The 15483-nt window shown below is 45.3% G+C and overlaps 1 protein-coding gene across 3 annotated transcripts in view; it reads right to left on the bottom strand.

Annotated features, from left to right (window-relative positions):
- LOC122420627 (zinc finger protein 665-like) overlaps window positions 1-13958 on the bottom strand; it is a 48240-nt gene extending 34282 nt beyond the window's left edge. For 2 of the 3 annotated variants that reach the window (XR_006263334.1, XR_006263335.1), the window contains exons 1-4: window positions 13869-13958; window positions 6567-6650; window positions 4785-4911; window positions 715-2147 (exon numbers count right to left, since the gene is read on the bottom strand). Coding sequence is in view for 1 of the 3 variants with exons in the window: in XM_043435964.1 (XP_043291899.1) it covers window positions 763-2147; window positions 4785-4911; window positions 6567-6632 (1578 nt within the window). In the remaining 2 variants the exon portion in view is untranslated. The remainder of the gene's footprint in view (window positions 1-714; window positions 2148-4784; window positions 4912-6566; window positions 6651-13868) is intronic. The other variant, XM_043435964.1, reaches the window with a different exon arrangement.
- Between the last annotated feature and the right edge of the window lie 1525 nt (window positions 13959-15483).

Genomic DNA, 15483 nt, shown 5'->3' with positions numbered 1-15483 from the left:
AAGAATTTGAAAAATGATACCTAGCAACTGATTTCCCATACTAGGGAAAAAAATATGAAAGAACCTCCACCAAAACTTCACACTTGTACAAATATTAGCTTAAAATTGGTCATAGCTTTAAACATGAAATGTAAAACCGTTGTACTTTACATTGTAAGAGATTCAGAAAAGAAACCATAGGATAATATCCTCAGGACCTATCTAAGTTTGAACATATTTTAATTATTCTGCAGTTTGCAATACTTCAGATTAAATTTGAGACTTAGTCATTCCTCACGTGAATGCTGAGGCAGACTGTTATGAAAAGTCATGAAGAAATTTAAAATATTCATTATGTTTGTAAGGTTTCTTTCCACTAATGAATTCTTTGGTGAATTCTGAGGGGATACTGTTGCTGAAAGGCCTTTCCACACTCAGTAAGTCTGTCTGGTTTCTCCCTAGTTTAAATACTCTCAAGACATCAAAGGCATGAATGCTTTTAGAAACCTTCCCATATTCATTCCATTTGTAAGGCTGCTCTCCAGTAGGAATGTCAAGGTGTTCTTTAGTTTTGATTTTTATACACACATTCCATTTTTGTGGCTTCATCAAAGGTATATGATTCTGGATGTCTTGTGAGCTATGAATCTGTGTAAGTCCTCTGTCCTGTATGTTACACTGATATAATTTCTCTTTAGTATGGACTCTCTGGTGTCAATTTATGGTAGAACTTACAACAAGCACTTTGTGACACTCATCACATTGGTCGGGTCACTCCCTAGCATGAATTCTCCGATGACTCATGAGGCTTGAGTTTTGAGTGAAGACCTTGCCACATTCGTCACATTTGTAAGGTTTCTCTCCAGTATGGATTTTCTTATGTCTATTGAAGTTTGAGCAGTGAATAAAGGATTTGCCACACTGATCACATTTGTACGGTTTCTCTCCAGTATGAATCCTGCGATGACTGGGAAGGCTTGAACTCTGACTGAAGACCTTGCCACATTCATTACATTTGTAAGGTTTCTCTCTAGTGTGGGTTACCTGATGATAAGTCAGACTCGAATACACACCAAATGCTTTGCCACACTCGTTACACTGGTAGGGTTTCTCCCCAGTGTGAATTCTCCGGTGACTTACAAGGCTAGAGTTCTGAGTGAAGACCTTGCCACACTCATCACACTTGTAAGGCTTCTCTCCGGTGTGCATGACCTGATGTCTGGTGAGATGCGAGCTCTGGTTAAAGGCTTTGCCACATTGATCACATTTGTAAGGTTTCTCTCCGGTATGGATTCTGCGATGATTGGTAAGGCTTGAACTCTGACTGAAGACTTTGTCGCATTCATTACATTTGTAAGGTTTCTCTCTAGTGTGGACGACCTGGTGATAAATAAGACTTGAAAGCACACTGAAGGCTTTGTCGCACTCGCTGCACTGGTAAGGTCTCTCTCCGGTATGGATTCTGCGGTGGCGTACAAGGTGTGAACTGTAACTGAAGCCCTTACCACACTCTTCACACTTGTGATGCTTCCCTCTTGTGTGGATTCTTTGATGTCGAGTGAGATGTGAGCTCTGATGAAAGGCTTTGCCACACACGTTACATGTGTGAGGCCTCACCCCTCTATGGGTCGCCTGACAGCTGGGGCGCTGGGAGCCGTCATGAACTGCTTTGTCATCCGGGTCGCGTCTGTAAGGGTCTTCCCGAACATGTGCTTTCTGGTCTTGTATGAGTAACGGAGAATGCCAGAAACTGATCCCGTATCCATTAGAAACGTTGATCTGGACAGTAGGAACAATTCTTGGAAGTACTGAAAAGGAGGCTCCTGTGTCGTCAGCCTTCTCAACCTGATGATACACATAAAACTGCCCTTCGGCTGGGAAGCCGGGCAGTCCAGTCAGATAGGATGGAAAGCTGAGTGCCAGCCTTTCAATTGGCTTGTTTCCTTTGTCTCTTCGACAAATGAGATTTTTTGGATGGGTAGCAGGTACTCCCTTCTGATTACTTTTATCACTTTCCTGCGAGAACACGTTTTTCTGGATTTTCCGGCAGCTGTGGTCCTTGGTGTCATGGCTTTTGTGTCTTTCTGACAACACTGTCTGCAGGATCCCTCCTGTGTGACTGCTCTGTTTTGGTGCTGATCCCTTCATCACACGTTTAGGAGAGGTATCTGCAAGACAAACAGAATCACATGTCTCCTGTTAATTACAGCTGGGAAAGAAATATTTCATATGGAAGAACATGGTACTATACCAAAAGGACTACATGCTTTGGACAGATAAGAAATAGTGCAACCATGATCTTTCCTTTTTGGGAACACACCAGAATAAGGTCCCTTGATAAAGAAAAGGGTATACACAGGAGGTGCACACAAATATTGTTTGATTCTACTTTAATGAGTCAAAGTTAGAGTCAGAAACTTTCCAGTTACAGAGTCCCTGGTAAGATGCCAGGGACGGGGTGTGTGTGGGGCAGGAGGTGTGCGGAGGGGGAATGGGGACTTAATGTCTAACGGGGACAGTTTCACTTCAGGAAAGTGAAAAATTGGGGCAATGGATGATGGTGAGAGTTACACAATGATGTGAATGTACTCAGTGCCACGCAACTGCACAGTTGTGTGCATGCATGCTAAGTCACTTCAGCCGTGTCTGACTCTTTGTGACCCTGTGGACTATAACCCACCAGGCTCCTCTGTTTATGGGATCTTCCAGGCAAGAATACTGTGTGTGTTGCCATGCCCTCCTCCAGGGGATCTTCCCAACCCAGAGATCAAAGCTCTCTTACTTCTGCATTGGCAGCCCGGTTCTTGACCACTAGCACCACCTGGGAAGCTTGAACTGCACAGTTAAACATGGTTAAGATAAGTATGGTTTATGTTCTGTGACTTCTACCACAATTTAAAAAACTGGAAAAAAAAAAAAAAAGGTGATTACATGTTAGGGAGGCCTACTTTAAACAATCAATGGCTGAAAACCTCAGCGTGCAAACTTACGTTAGTCCTGACGGGGGTATTTTGGCATCATGACCTAAATCCACATATTACTTCACAGAAAACATGGCTGCTTCATATTTGAAGAAAGAACAATATTACACAGTAACAATCTTACTTCTCTCCAGGCAAGAATACTGGAGTGGGTAACCGTTCCCTTTTCCAGGGGATCTTCCCCACTCAGGGACTGAACTCAGGTCTCCTGCATTGCAAGCAGATTCTTTACCATCTGAGCCACCAGGGAAGCCCATATTACATATGTTTACTATATTTTTAATGTGTAGTAATAATGCTAAAGCATAGTACTCTAATGGTAAATAAGCCACAACAAATTTAATTAGTGAGTAATATAAGTAAATGGCACTTTAGAACTGGAAAACCATATCTGCCCTGTGGAAATGAGGAAGAATTTAATAAAATGTTATAAAAATAAAATAATTCTCTGAATGCCACTTATAAAACCATATTCACTTAGAATGGCCATTCTGCCACACTAACAAGTGATGTGACTCGGTTATACTGTCAAATACATCCTGAAAAATCATTACCTATAGGTCATAGTGAAGATTAGTAAACAGTGATTAACCATAACGGAAAAGAACATGAAAAAGAATGCATATAGCTGTATAACAGAATCACTCTGCTGAACAGCAGAAATTAACACAACATTGTAAATCAAGTACACTTAAATTAATAGAGAGAATTAAAAAAAAAAAAAGAAGACTGGTGCAAAGGGGAGCACCAGTAGGGAGCAAAGTAGGGCATGTGGGCAGTGTTTGTATGTGCCAATCTGCGGGAAGATAAACATACGTATGGGCACATAAAACATTAACCTGGGAAGAAAAGAGAAACTGACTTAGCAAGTAGTATGATACTGTCCTTTCTTAACTGTAGGACATGGGGCCAAAAGGAAGAGATTGAAAAGATAGGGAGTGTGATGAAGAGGGAAGAAACTAGGCCAAGAAACACAGACTAGAATAACTGCTGCCAGGGCCTGGGGGTGACAGAAATGGGGAGCGGTTGATAAAAGGATTCACAACTTCCATCATAAGATGAACAAGCTCTGAGGATTTCACATGTAACACGACGACAACAGTGGATAGTATTAATACTATAAAACTGAAATGTACTGAGAGAGTAGAACTTAAGTGTTCTCACCAAAACAAAAAATAAAAGTCACATGTGAGGTAATTTATGTGTTAACTTCATGGAAATCCATTCACAATGTACATGTATATCAAATCACTGTGTTGTACAGTTTAAATATACTATAACTTTATTTGACTATACCTCAATAAAGCTAAAAAACCATTACATGGGATCTCCCTGGTGGTCCAGTGGTTGAGTCTAAACTCCCAATGCCTGGGGCCTGGGTTCAATTCCTGGTTGGGAATTGTTGGCATAAGTTCCTGCATGCCACACAACACAGCTTCCCCCCGCCACAGTCCAAAAATTCATCCACTGGCTGCCTGATTTTGAACGCATAGGGCATTGTATATAATATGTAGACACCTAACTCTCTTCCAAGAATTTCTGAATCAAAAGCTCAGGGGTAGGAAAGAGGGAACTGGATATTTTCTATTTGTTATAAGGTTTGATGCATATTTGAGCTCTGGAATCACCCTGGACCATGAAATGGGAAGATCATATGAAGAAAGGACAAGTTCAAAGTCCTGCTGCATTAGCAAGCTTTTCAAGTCTGAGTCAACAGGGCTCTGAGCTCAGTCAGGCCATGCAGGCCCCCCCAAGAGGCACAGGACGGAAAATGCAGAGCTACCCATGGGCAGACCCCAACTTCTGGAGGGAAGTGATCCTCACCCACAGAGAGCAGGTTTCTGAGGGTCTCCACCATCACTTCTCTGTACAAGGCCCTCTGAGCAGGATCCAAGCATTCCCACTCCTCAGGAGTGAATTCAATGGCCACATCTCTGAATGTCAACCGTCCCTGAAACGAAAACACATTTCACCAATGGGCCCACCAGGAGAGTCTTCTTTTCACACAAAATGAGAAAAGGAGAGAGGTATAAGGATTGATTTTGACTAAAGTGTGGTTACAGATTCACTGAAGGTGCTTTTGAGCACGTTATGTGTCTCTGATTTTGGTTTATTATACTTTTCCACAAGAGGTTATAACAGCCTCTAAATCAGTATGTATTTCCTATTTTTGTGGACAATAAACGAAACACACACACACAATTGACACAGGATTATCTGTATAGAAATGTGAGACAGTATGTTCCACACACCAAGTAATATTCAATGTTAAGAGGAACTAGAGCAGCAATGAAATCTTTAGAGATGACAGTGTCTATAGTGACTTTAAAGAAACTGTGATGACAGCAACAGGGATCTCAAAAAGTGTTTGAACACTTCTCGGGTGCTATGTATTCCTCTAAATGCTTTGTGTGTACTAACTCGTATAATAATATAATAGCAAATTTAAAAAGATCTGAAAAGAATCTAAAAACAAAGGATATTTGTGCATGTATAACTCAATTTTCTGCACACCCGAAATTAACACAAAATTGTATATCAACTATCCTCCAAAAAAATTAAAATATCAAAATGAATAGATAAGCAAGTAAATAAATAAATAAATAAATGAAAAACAAAACAGAAACAGACTCACAGACATAGAAAACAGGCTTACGGCTACCAAAGGGAAAATGTGGCGTGGGCAGGGGTCAGGGGCAGAACTGGGTTTGTATATACACTACTATGTATACAACAGATAAACAACAAGGATCTACTGCATAGTATAAGCAACTCTGCTGAATACTCTGAAATATGCTAAATGGGAAAAGAATAGACATGTGTATGTATAACTGAATCACTTTGCTGTATACCTGAAGCTAACACAACACTGCTATTCAACTATACTCCAATATAAAATAATTAAAAACAAATTTTTTAAAATAAAAAGATCTAGTCCCATACATCTGAAGGCAGCGACAGTTGTGTCACAGACATTCTAAGAAATCTGCTTCAGGTCAAACCGCTCAAGATGGTAGAGCAAGCATATAAACCCAGGTGTTTAGGTTCTAGAAGTAAATGTAAAAAACTTAAGTCATATAAAATTACCAAAGGTACACTGACAGAGGGTTTCTTGAGAAAACTTGAAACAAGTTCAAGGCTAACAACCCAGAATTGCATAAAATGTCATTACAGACACGTGCAGAAATACATTAATTACTCTTCTTATTTAACTCATGAATGTCAGTGGGTAGAAAAATTTTAAGACACTGAAAAATATATAATTTCACAACTCAATACCATAGAAGTTATATAGACATAATGATATGTATTTTGTAAAAACCAAGGGCTTGCACACCTGTGCACTCATGCACACATGTATACGCACTTAAATTTACTGAAAAAAAGGAAGTGTCTCTCTATGACCACAATGGAGCCTTTTCAAGTTTATTCATCACTGAGTCACGAGGATCTAAGTGGACATGACAGGCCCTGAGGGAAGGCCCCAGGTGAGTGTGCATGTACAGGAGTCAGACAGGACACTCCGGAGTCAGACGTGATTAGCAAGTCCTGAGAAGGGCATTTCAGGAAGGACATGCGGTGAATCAACTGAGAATATAACTTTACCTGAGAAAGAGCCATTACCTGTTCTTTCCTCTTCCTCCTCGTCTGGGTTTTTTCCTCAGGCATCATGAGACTTTGGAAGTCAGTCTTCAAAGTGGAAAACATGCTGTTTAATGCTTAGAGCCAACACACCCCCTTCCTGAGACCCAACCACACACACAGGGAAGCCCTCAATGTGCGGAACAGACAGTCCTCTGTGCCCACTGAGGGCACAGGACAGTCAATTCTGGCGCAGAGTCCAATGCGGGACTTTCCCACACTTTCCCTCGGATCACACTCCACTCCTGGTGAGGCCTCATGCACACAGCAGCAGGGGCTCCTCAGCTGACCCCACGATGCCCTTCAGGTCACACAGCAGGCCCTGGTCCAGCCCCACTCAGAGCAGAGCGCCCTCCCCTCCCCCAGGGCCTGATCTCAGTCTCAGAAGTGGAGGCTAAGAGCCCTGGTGCTCAATGCAGGACCCAGATCGGAATCATCTGCGGCTCTGTGCACATTCCTGGCTTCCCAGGTGGCACGAGTGGTAAAGAACCTGCCTGCCAATGCAGGAGACTTAAGAGACTGGGGTTTGACCCTGGGTCGGAAAGATCTCCTGGAGAAGGAAATGGCAACCCACTCCAGTATTCTTGCCTGGAAAATACCATGGACAGAGGAGTCTGTGGGTTACACTCCATGGGGTCTCAAAGAGTCAGACACGACTGAGGTGACTTAGCATGCATGCAAACAAACATTCCTGAAGCTAGGCCCCACACAACTGTCTGAAGAGTCTCTGATGGGAAAAGGGGCACAAAACCTGTCTATGCAAAATGCTTCACGGACCTAACGTGAAGCCTGGGTTGTGCACCACTCAGAGGCACACCCAGCACGGCCCCACGTTCTCTCTCTCTCTGACCCGGGGTGAACTGCTATCACCAGCAACCAGCCACGGAAGGGGAAGGAGCAGAAAAAAACACGCCAAGCAGCCCTTAAGAACAGAGGTGGGGGTGAGGGTGGGGCTGGCACGGGCGCAGGGAGCTCAGAGATGGCTGCACTCAGAAGATGACGTCAGAACAAAGACCTGGGGGAGGAGGCCATCTGCATCTGCTGGGCCAGAGAGTTCTAGGCCGAGGGACACTCCCTTAAGGTCCCTGAGCCAGTAGCAAACTTAGGGCTGGAAGGGGAAAGAGGACTGTGTGTCTGGAGCAGGGGAAGGGGAGGGGGAGACAGGAGAGGAGGCCAGAGAGGCATGGGGTGGGGAAGCCAAAAAGGAAGGACCAGACGTTCTTCTTCCATCACTTAAGAGAATTTTGAAAGCTATGTGTTCCTTCTTTCACTTTAAGTAAACATCTAACCTCTTCTTTACCTTATATAGTAAAACATTTACAAATTATGGAGTGCATATTTCAAAGCATGCTGATATATTCACCTAAGTCCTGGAAAGTACAGGCTTGCCCTTAAGCAACCTTAAGGAGGGCGGCAGAGGGAATAGGACTGGAGGCGGTCAAGACCAGTTCTGGACAAGTTAAGGCGGAGATGCCTGTTGGTCATCCCAGGAGAGATGTTGAGGAGACAGCCGGACGCAGGACTGACAGTTTAGGGCAGAAGTGTGGATGGACAGGATAAACTGGGAGACGAGTAGGTGGGACTGAAAACCATTTAGTGAGATGATGAGGAAAGTCAGCGGGCGTAGACAGAGAAGAGGTTCATGGACTAAGTCTTGGGGTGCTCCCATATTCAGAGACCGGGGAGTTCAGGAATTCATCAGAGGAAACTAAGAAGTGAACAGGGAGGGGAGAAAAAAACAAAACAAATAGGCAGATAGGTCTGTAGAGGTTAGGGAGACATCCTCAAAACCAAGGTCTCAAGGAAGAGGGAGTGATGACCGGTGTGGCACCTGTGGCTGACAGGAAAAGCAAATGTGCCCAGGAAGTTAAATACTGGACTTAGAAACGAGGTGCTGCTGGGAAGGTAAACTGGTGAAGCCACTGTGGAAAACAGTGGGGAGGTTCCTCAAAACACCAAAAACAGAGCTACCACAGACCCAGCAATCCCACCCTTGAGCATATATTCAGATAAATCTACAGGACATGGAAGCAGCCTAAATGTCCATCGACAGAGGAATGAATAAAGAAGATGGGGTACTTACGAATATCACTCAGGTATAAAAAAGGATGAAACAAAACCATTTGCAGTAACATGGATGGACGTAGAGATGATCATACTAAGTGAAATAAGCCACAAACAGAAAGCACAGGCAACTATATTTAACATCCTATGTTAAACCATAATGGAAAAGAATATGAAAAGAATGTATATATGTGAAAGTGTTAAAGTCGCTCAGTTGTGTCCAACTCTTTGCGACCCTACGGACTGTAGCCCGCCAGGCTCCTCTGTCCATGGAATTTTTGAGGCAAGAATAGTGGAGTGGATAGCCATTCCCTTCTCCAGGGGATCTTCCTGACCCAGGGATCAAACTTGTGTCTTCTGCATTGCAGGCAGATTCTTTACTATCTGAGCCATCCAGGAAGCCTCTGCCTCAGATGGTTAAGAAACCACCTGAGATGCAGAAGATGCCACAGGTTCGATCCCTGGGTGCGGAAGATCCCCTGGAGGATGGCATGCAACCCCCTCCAGGATCCTGAGTGGGCTGAATCACTTTGCTGTACGGCAGAAACTAACACAACATTGTAACTATATGTCAAGGAAATAATTTTTTAAACAAAGAGGTCATCCGTGACTCTGAAAAACAAAGTGTCAGTGCGGCTGGGGAGCATGCAACCAGCAGACAATAATCTCCACTCCCCTGGCAGCGAGGAAGTTAGACTGTGTCTTTCCAATGGGAGTCCCACCTAGTGGTGATCACACTAAGGGGAGTGAGCCAGACACAGAAAGACAAACATTGCATGATACGGCTTATATGTGGTATCTTAAAGAAGGAAAGACACAGATGAGCTTATTTACAAAACAGAAATACACTCACACAGGAAACAAACTTACGGCTACCAAAGGGGAAAGGAGAGGGTAGGAATAAATTAGGAGTTTGGGATTAAACTATTCACTACTATACATAAAATATAACCAACAAGGACCCACTGTATAACACAGGAAACTCTACTCAATATTTTGTAATAACCTATAAGGGAAAAGAATCTAAAAAAGAACACATATATATTTATATATATATCTGAGTCACTGTGCTGTACACTTGAAATTGGGGCATTTCTAGTGGCTCAGAGGTCCAGAACCTGCCTGCCAATGAATGAGACCTGCAGAAGACATGGGTTCGACCCCTAGGTGGGGAAGATCACTTGCAGGAGGAAACGGCAACCCATTCCAGTATTCTTGCCTGAAAAATCCCATGGACAGAGGAGCCTGGCAGGCAGTCCATGAGGTTGCAAAGAGTCAGACATGACTGAGAGACCAGACAATAACAACACTTGAAGTTAACACAACAACGTAAATCAATTATAGTTAAAAAAAAAAAAAGGGTCCCCAGGAGGAGCCTTTATGCTGCAGATGTTTTGCTGCCGCGTCACTGCCCTCTGATTCTTCAGAGGTCTTTCCCTATGTCATGGCTCTCTTCTGGTGTTTTGCCTCCAGGCCCACTCCCAGCAAATTCTCCCTTGTGAAAACCATCTGCTGGTTAAGCTGTTTGAAAGGCCCCACTGATCTACTTCTGGAATCAGATGCTCTAACAAACTCCCATGGGGTCCCCACACACTTCCCAGATACTCCGTGATGAACCTCCCGCCTGTGACGAAGTCCCACCAACCCCAGCAATTCATGAATTCACAATGAGCCCAACGCAGGCCTTGGTTCCAACACTGCAGGATGTCTTTTTGCTTGGCCTAATTCCACTTCATTCCTCAAGTGTGACCCTAAGTTTCCCAATTAAACCCACACCTGCAAATCTCAGTCTCTGCATCTGTGTCCCAGGGAACTTGAGCTAAGATAATAGCACCCCAAGACGCAGCCCCATAACCAGCCATTAACCCATCTGCAGGTGTTCTAGGCAGACCTTAGACTGCCTTTCCAATGGTTCTACACTTGCTCCAGGACCCTTGATGTAATTCCTTGGCAGTTCAGTGTGAGGACTCAGCGCTTTCACTGCAGGGTGTATGGGTTCGATCCCTGGTGGGGAACTAAGATCCTGCAAAATGGACAGTGTGGCCACAACCAAACAGCACCATGTAGGGACAGCCATTGCGTGCCCTCCTTCTGACCTCCCTGACCTTTTACCCCACACTAAGAAAAGGGAAGAGGGTGACCGACAACCAGCAGAGTCAAATCATTGCCTCCTGGCTGAACAGGGACTGCAAATGGAAGTTATCTTCTGATACAAATAATTATAAAAATGTACAAGCCCTTTAGAAAGGAATTTTGCAAATGTCATCTACACGTGCCTAATTTAACCAGATCTTGAATGCATTCTATGAGAAGTGAAGTGAAAGTCACTCAGTCGTGTCTGACTCTTTGCGACCCCAAGGACTATAGTCCATGGAATTCTCCAGGCCAGAGTACTGGAGTGGGTAGCCTTTCCCTTCTTCAGGGGAGCTTCACAACCCAAGGACTGAACCCAGGTCTCCCGCATAGCGGGTGGATTCTTTACCAGCTGAGCCACGAGAAAGCCACACCCAAATATCTCACCCCCTCATCATCCATCTCCAGTCAACTCAGCACTCATCTGGCTCCTTCTCTTTCCACAGCTCCCAGTTCCCCTCTCATCATTTCTACTGGCTTTCCCGTGTTTTCCTCCCAGGTTACTGCTGATTTTGGTCTCCTCCCCTGTCTGCTGTTTCTCCCCTTGGCCGAACGATCCCTCCTCTCAGCCTTGTTCTGCTCCACTCTGGGGACTTGTTTCTCGCCCTGTTGTTCTTCCTCCTCAATCTCCCTGATTGCTTCACATCTTCATGGATTTCTGCCTCTTTCTTCCCCCACCTTTGCTCTCTGCTGTGTGCACTCTTTTCCTGTTACACCTGCCTCATCCCCACCCCCTCTGCCGCTCCCCGCCCCCAGCTTGCTCTGCTTTCTCCCTGCTTTTTTTCTCTTTCTGCCCCTCTCATCTCCCATTGTTCCTTCTTTCTGTACCAGCTCCAAGTTGCTCTGTCTGCCCACTCTCTTATCCTTTTCCCCCACTCTAGGTAAAGTGCTCCTCTTGCGGATCACGGGCCTCCTCTCCCTGTTTTCCTCCCCTCATCTCCCTGGAGAATCTCTCCACCCCAACCTTACTCTAAATAATCTCGGTCTTCTTTTCTCCCCCTGCTACTTTCTCAGCTTATTCGTTCACTCTGTGAAACAGAACAAAGAAAATTTCGAAAATGTGGAGTCTGGAGGTTTTCAGGGAAAGGCCTCAGTCACTACCACTGGCGTTCAATTACAGGGACTTTCCCTGGTGGTCCAGTAGTTAAGAATCCCCCTTGCAATGCAAAGGATGACAAGGGTTCGATCCCTGGTGTGGGAACTAACATTCCACATGCCCCAGAGCAAGGAAGCCCACAAGTCACAGCAAAGAAGATTCCCAGTGTTTCAACTAACACCCAATGCAGCCAAATAAATATTTCAAAACAGAAAAAGATATTGAGCACTTGGGGGGGGGGGGTGGGGGCAGTAAAAAAAAGAATTACAAATGCCAAGAAGACAATTACAAACCCCAACAGGAATTATCCACCACACCCAGGAGCCCAGCCAATGGGAAACACCTTGGCTGTGTTTCCAAACTCTCCACTTCCCTCCAAGGGACTTCTGTTCAGAACAACTACTCCCAACTTTCTCCTTTTTCTCTATAAAGCAATTCCTCATCATGGCTTGTTGGTCTTGTCTATGGTTTTCTGCTACTGTTTGCCTGTCCTGTTTTGCAATTCCTTAATAAACCCAACTGCTGGTAAAATACCCTGCTGTTTTATTTTTTAGGACATTAACCGTTTCTTAGGACTTCCCTTGGTGGCTCAGACAGTAAAGCATCTGCTTACAATGTGGGAGATCTGGGTTCAATCCCTGGGTCAGGAAAATCCTCTGGAGAAGGAAATGGAAACCCACTCCAGTACTCTTGCCTAGAAAATCCCATGGCCAGAACAGCCTGGTAGGCTACAGTCCATGGAGTCGCAAAGAGTCGGACACGACTAAGTGACTAAACTTCATCTGTCCTTCCCTGTGCCACCTGTGGATGGTTCCCCTTCAGTTTTCTTTCCTCATTTTACTAATTCTCTCAGTTGGGTCAGTCCCAGGTATGGGATGTGTGGTTGAAGAATGTCGCCAGCCTTATCTAAATAAAGGATGTTGCAAGAGCCACAGCAGCCACCCCAACTGTGCACTCTGAGGGAATTCAGGCTGGAGAAAAGCCAGATACTATGATAAGGTGCATACCAAAGGAATGACTTCAATGTACCCAAACGCTAACATTTTCCTATGCATAGAAAAGTACTAAACTCATTAGCTTGAGATGTCTGGTTTCCTTAAATCTTTTGATGTTCCAACTACCTGTTTTTTGTTTTTGTTGCTGCAACACTCCTATATACCCTGGTTCCTCCCTTACTTCTTGAGAGCTCTGGGAGGCTGTCTTACAGGCTTAAGTCCTCAGTTTTGTCTGCCAAATAAAACACAATTCTCAACTTCTACGTGGTGCACTCCCGTCCCCCGTCCCCCAAGTGGATATATGGGATTAGATTGTTTTTAGCCCTGTCTGACTCTTTTGTGACCCCATGGACTGTAGCCCGCCAGGCTCTTCTGTACATGGGATTTCCCAGGCAAGAATACTGGAGTGGGTTGTCATTTCCTTCTCCAGGAGATCTTCTCGACCCAGGGATTCCCCCCCATGTCTCCTGTTCGGCAGACGGCTTTTTTTGGGTCACTGAGCCATTAGGGAAGCCCTGGAATTAGAAACCTATCAATTTCACATTAATAGGACACATTATTCAGTGGAGTAGAATTTCGGACAGAAAAATCCTGGGTGTCTCAAGACAGGCTCTTTTTAGCCTCCTTCCCCAACGCAAGCTGAGGAGAGGCGGTGACTAACTCGGGGAGGCCTGGGGATGGGTACGACTTTGCTGAGGAGTGTGCGAAGTGAAGGGACTGAGTGTGTCTCGGGAACGCAGCGGACTCTCCAGAGCCCCAGCGTCACAAAGAGGACGCGCCCTGTCCTGCACCCGGGCAGCTGGCGCGGTCCTCCAGGGGCCGAGAGGGCGAGGCTGAAGGGGGCGCGCAGCCACGGTGACAGCTCGCGGATTTCAAAAAGACGGAGAAGCGGTACCCCACCCTTCCCCCCTCTCAAGGCGACGTCCGTATTTACTTCGGGTGGAGGATGAGTGCCGGAACGTTAAGATTCGTACTGACCCTCAGACCCAGGTATGGAGGACGGCGTACCGCAAAGCGCAGGTTTAAACAAGAAAGATGAAACTCACGCTCCCGTAGGGCGACCTTCGCTCCGCGATAACCACTTCCGGGTCTGCAGGAAACTGCGCAAAAGAACGAAGAGAAGAGGCGGGGCAATCCAGAGGCGGGGCAACCAGGGGGCGGGGCCTTGGCTGGGCGGGAACGTAGAGGCGAGAAAGAGGCATAATTGGACGGGGCCAAGCAGGGGCGGGGCCAGGGCTTTCGCTCTCAGCGCCGCTGCGTTGTCAGGGCTTGGAAGGGCTTGACTGTTTATTCTGTGCATGCCTGTTGCTTCCGTTTGCTGTTTTTTCTTCAAACGATACATGATTTTATTTACACAACTGAAATTATTAGTCACCTTGATTACAAAAGCAAATTAACATGGTAGGCTTTAATAACCTTTAAAAAATAGATTTAACAAATTTTAAACGTAAAGATTGCTACTTAATATTCAGTAATACTTAACAATAACTGCTGTATATATCCATATGAAATTTTTGTCTGATAGGACGAACAAATATGAGTACCTTTATAATTTAGGAATAGACAATTAGATTATGAGTCAAGGGTTAATTCCTCATCACTCGGTCAGCCAGGCCGGCTTCCCAGGTAGCACAGTGATAAAGAATCCGCGTGCAGTGCAGGAGAGGCGGGTTCAAAGCCTGGGTCGGGCAGATTCCCTAGAAAAGGAAATGGCAACCCACTCCAGTATTCTTGCCTGGGAAATCCCATGGACAGAGGAGCCTGGCATGCATCCATGGTGTTGTAAGAGTTGGACACTACTGAGCATGCTTGCAAGTTGTCCAGTTACACCTGCAGTTCTCACTCTGCCGAGGACAAACCTGCTGCAGCCACTCACACTGAGTAGGCCTTCTTAATAACTTGAGCAAGTTTATCCCCTCTTGTTCAGAAACACCTTACAAACATCTAGTTGTGGTAAACTTTTGGGTTTCAGATGTGCTTAGTGATAGTCCTGCTTATTTTAAGTTCCTGTGAAAATGGAGCAGCACACTGTCAGACCCTCTCGGGGATAGATCTTTTCTGTGTCCCCCTTCTTTCCAGCCACCCCCGCCTCCGGCCCATCTTATTTGTAGGAAACTCCAAGACCTTCCCTGAGCACCAAAGGAGGCTTCATTCAGCATCCATGATCCGCTTTGAGTTCCAAAGGGCAGATTCAATTGCTAATCAGGGAAGGAAGGGGGTGCTGAGACAAGGGAGAAGCAATAGAGCAGCTTTGGGGCAGAAGTCCTTGCTCCTCCTCAAGGAATGTATTCAATGCAGAACAATATCTTTGAGCTTTTCTGCAGGAACTAAGGAATAGGCAATGGAGTGGGGACTCCAGTACTCTTTCCTGGAAGATCCCATGGACGGAGGAGCCTGGTAGGCTGCAGTCCATGGGGTCGCTAAGAGTCAGATACGACTGAGCGACTTCACTTTCACTTTTCATTTTCATGCATTGGAGAATGAAATGGCAACCCACTCCAGTGTTCTTGCCTGGAGAATCCCAGGGACCGGGAAGCCTGGTGGGCTACCATCTACGGGGTCGCACAGAGTCGGACATCACTGAAGCGACTTA

The sequence above is a fragment of the Cervus canadensis genome, chromosome 18 (genome assembly GCF_019320065.1).
Source record: "Cervus canadensis isolate Bull #8, Minnesota chromosome 18, ASM1932006v1, whole genome shotgun sequence".
NCBI lineage: Eukaryota > Metazoa > Chordata > Mammalia > Artiodactyla > Cervidae > Cervus > Cervus canadensis.
This window is presented reverse-complemented; position numbering and strand designations above follow the sequence as displayed.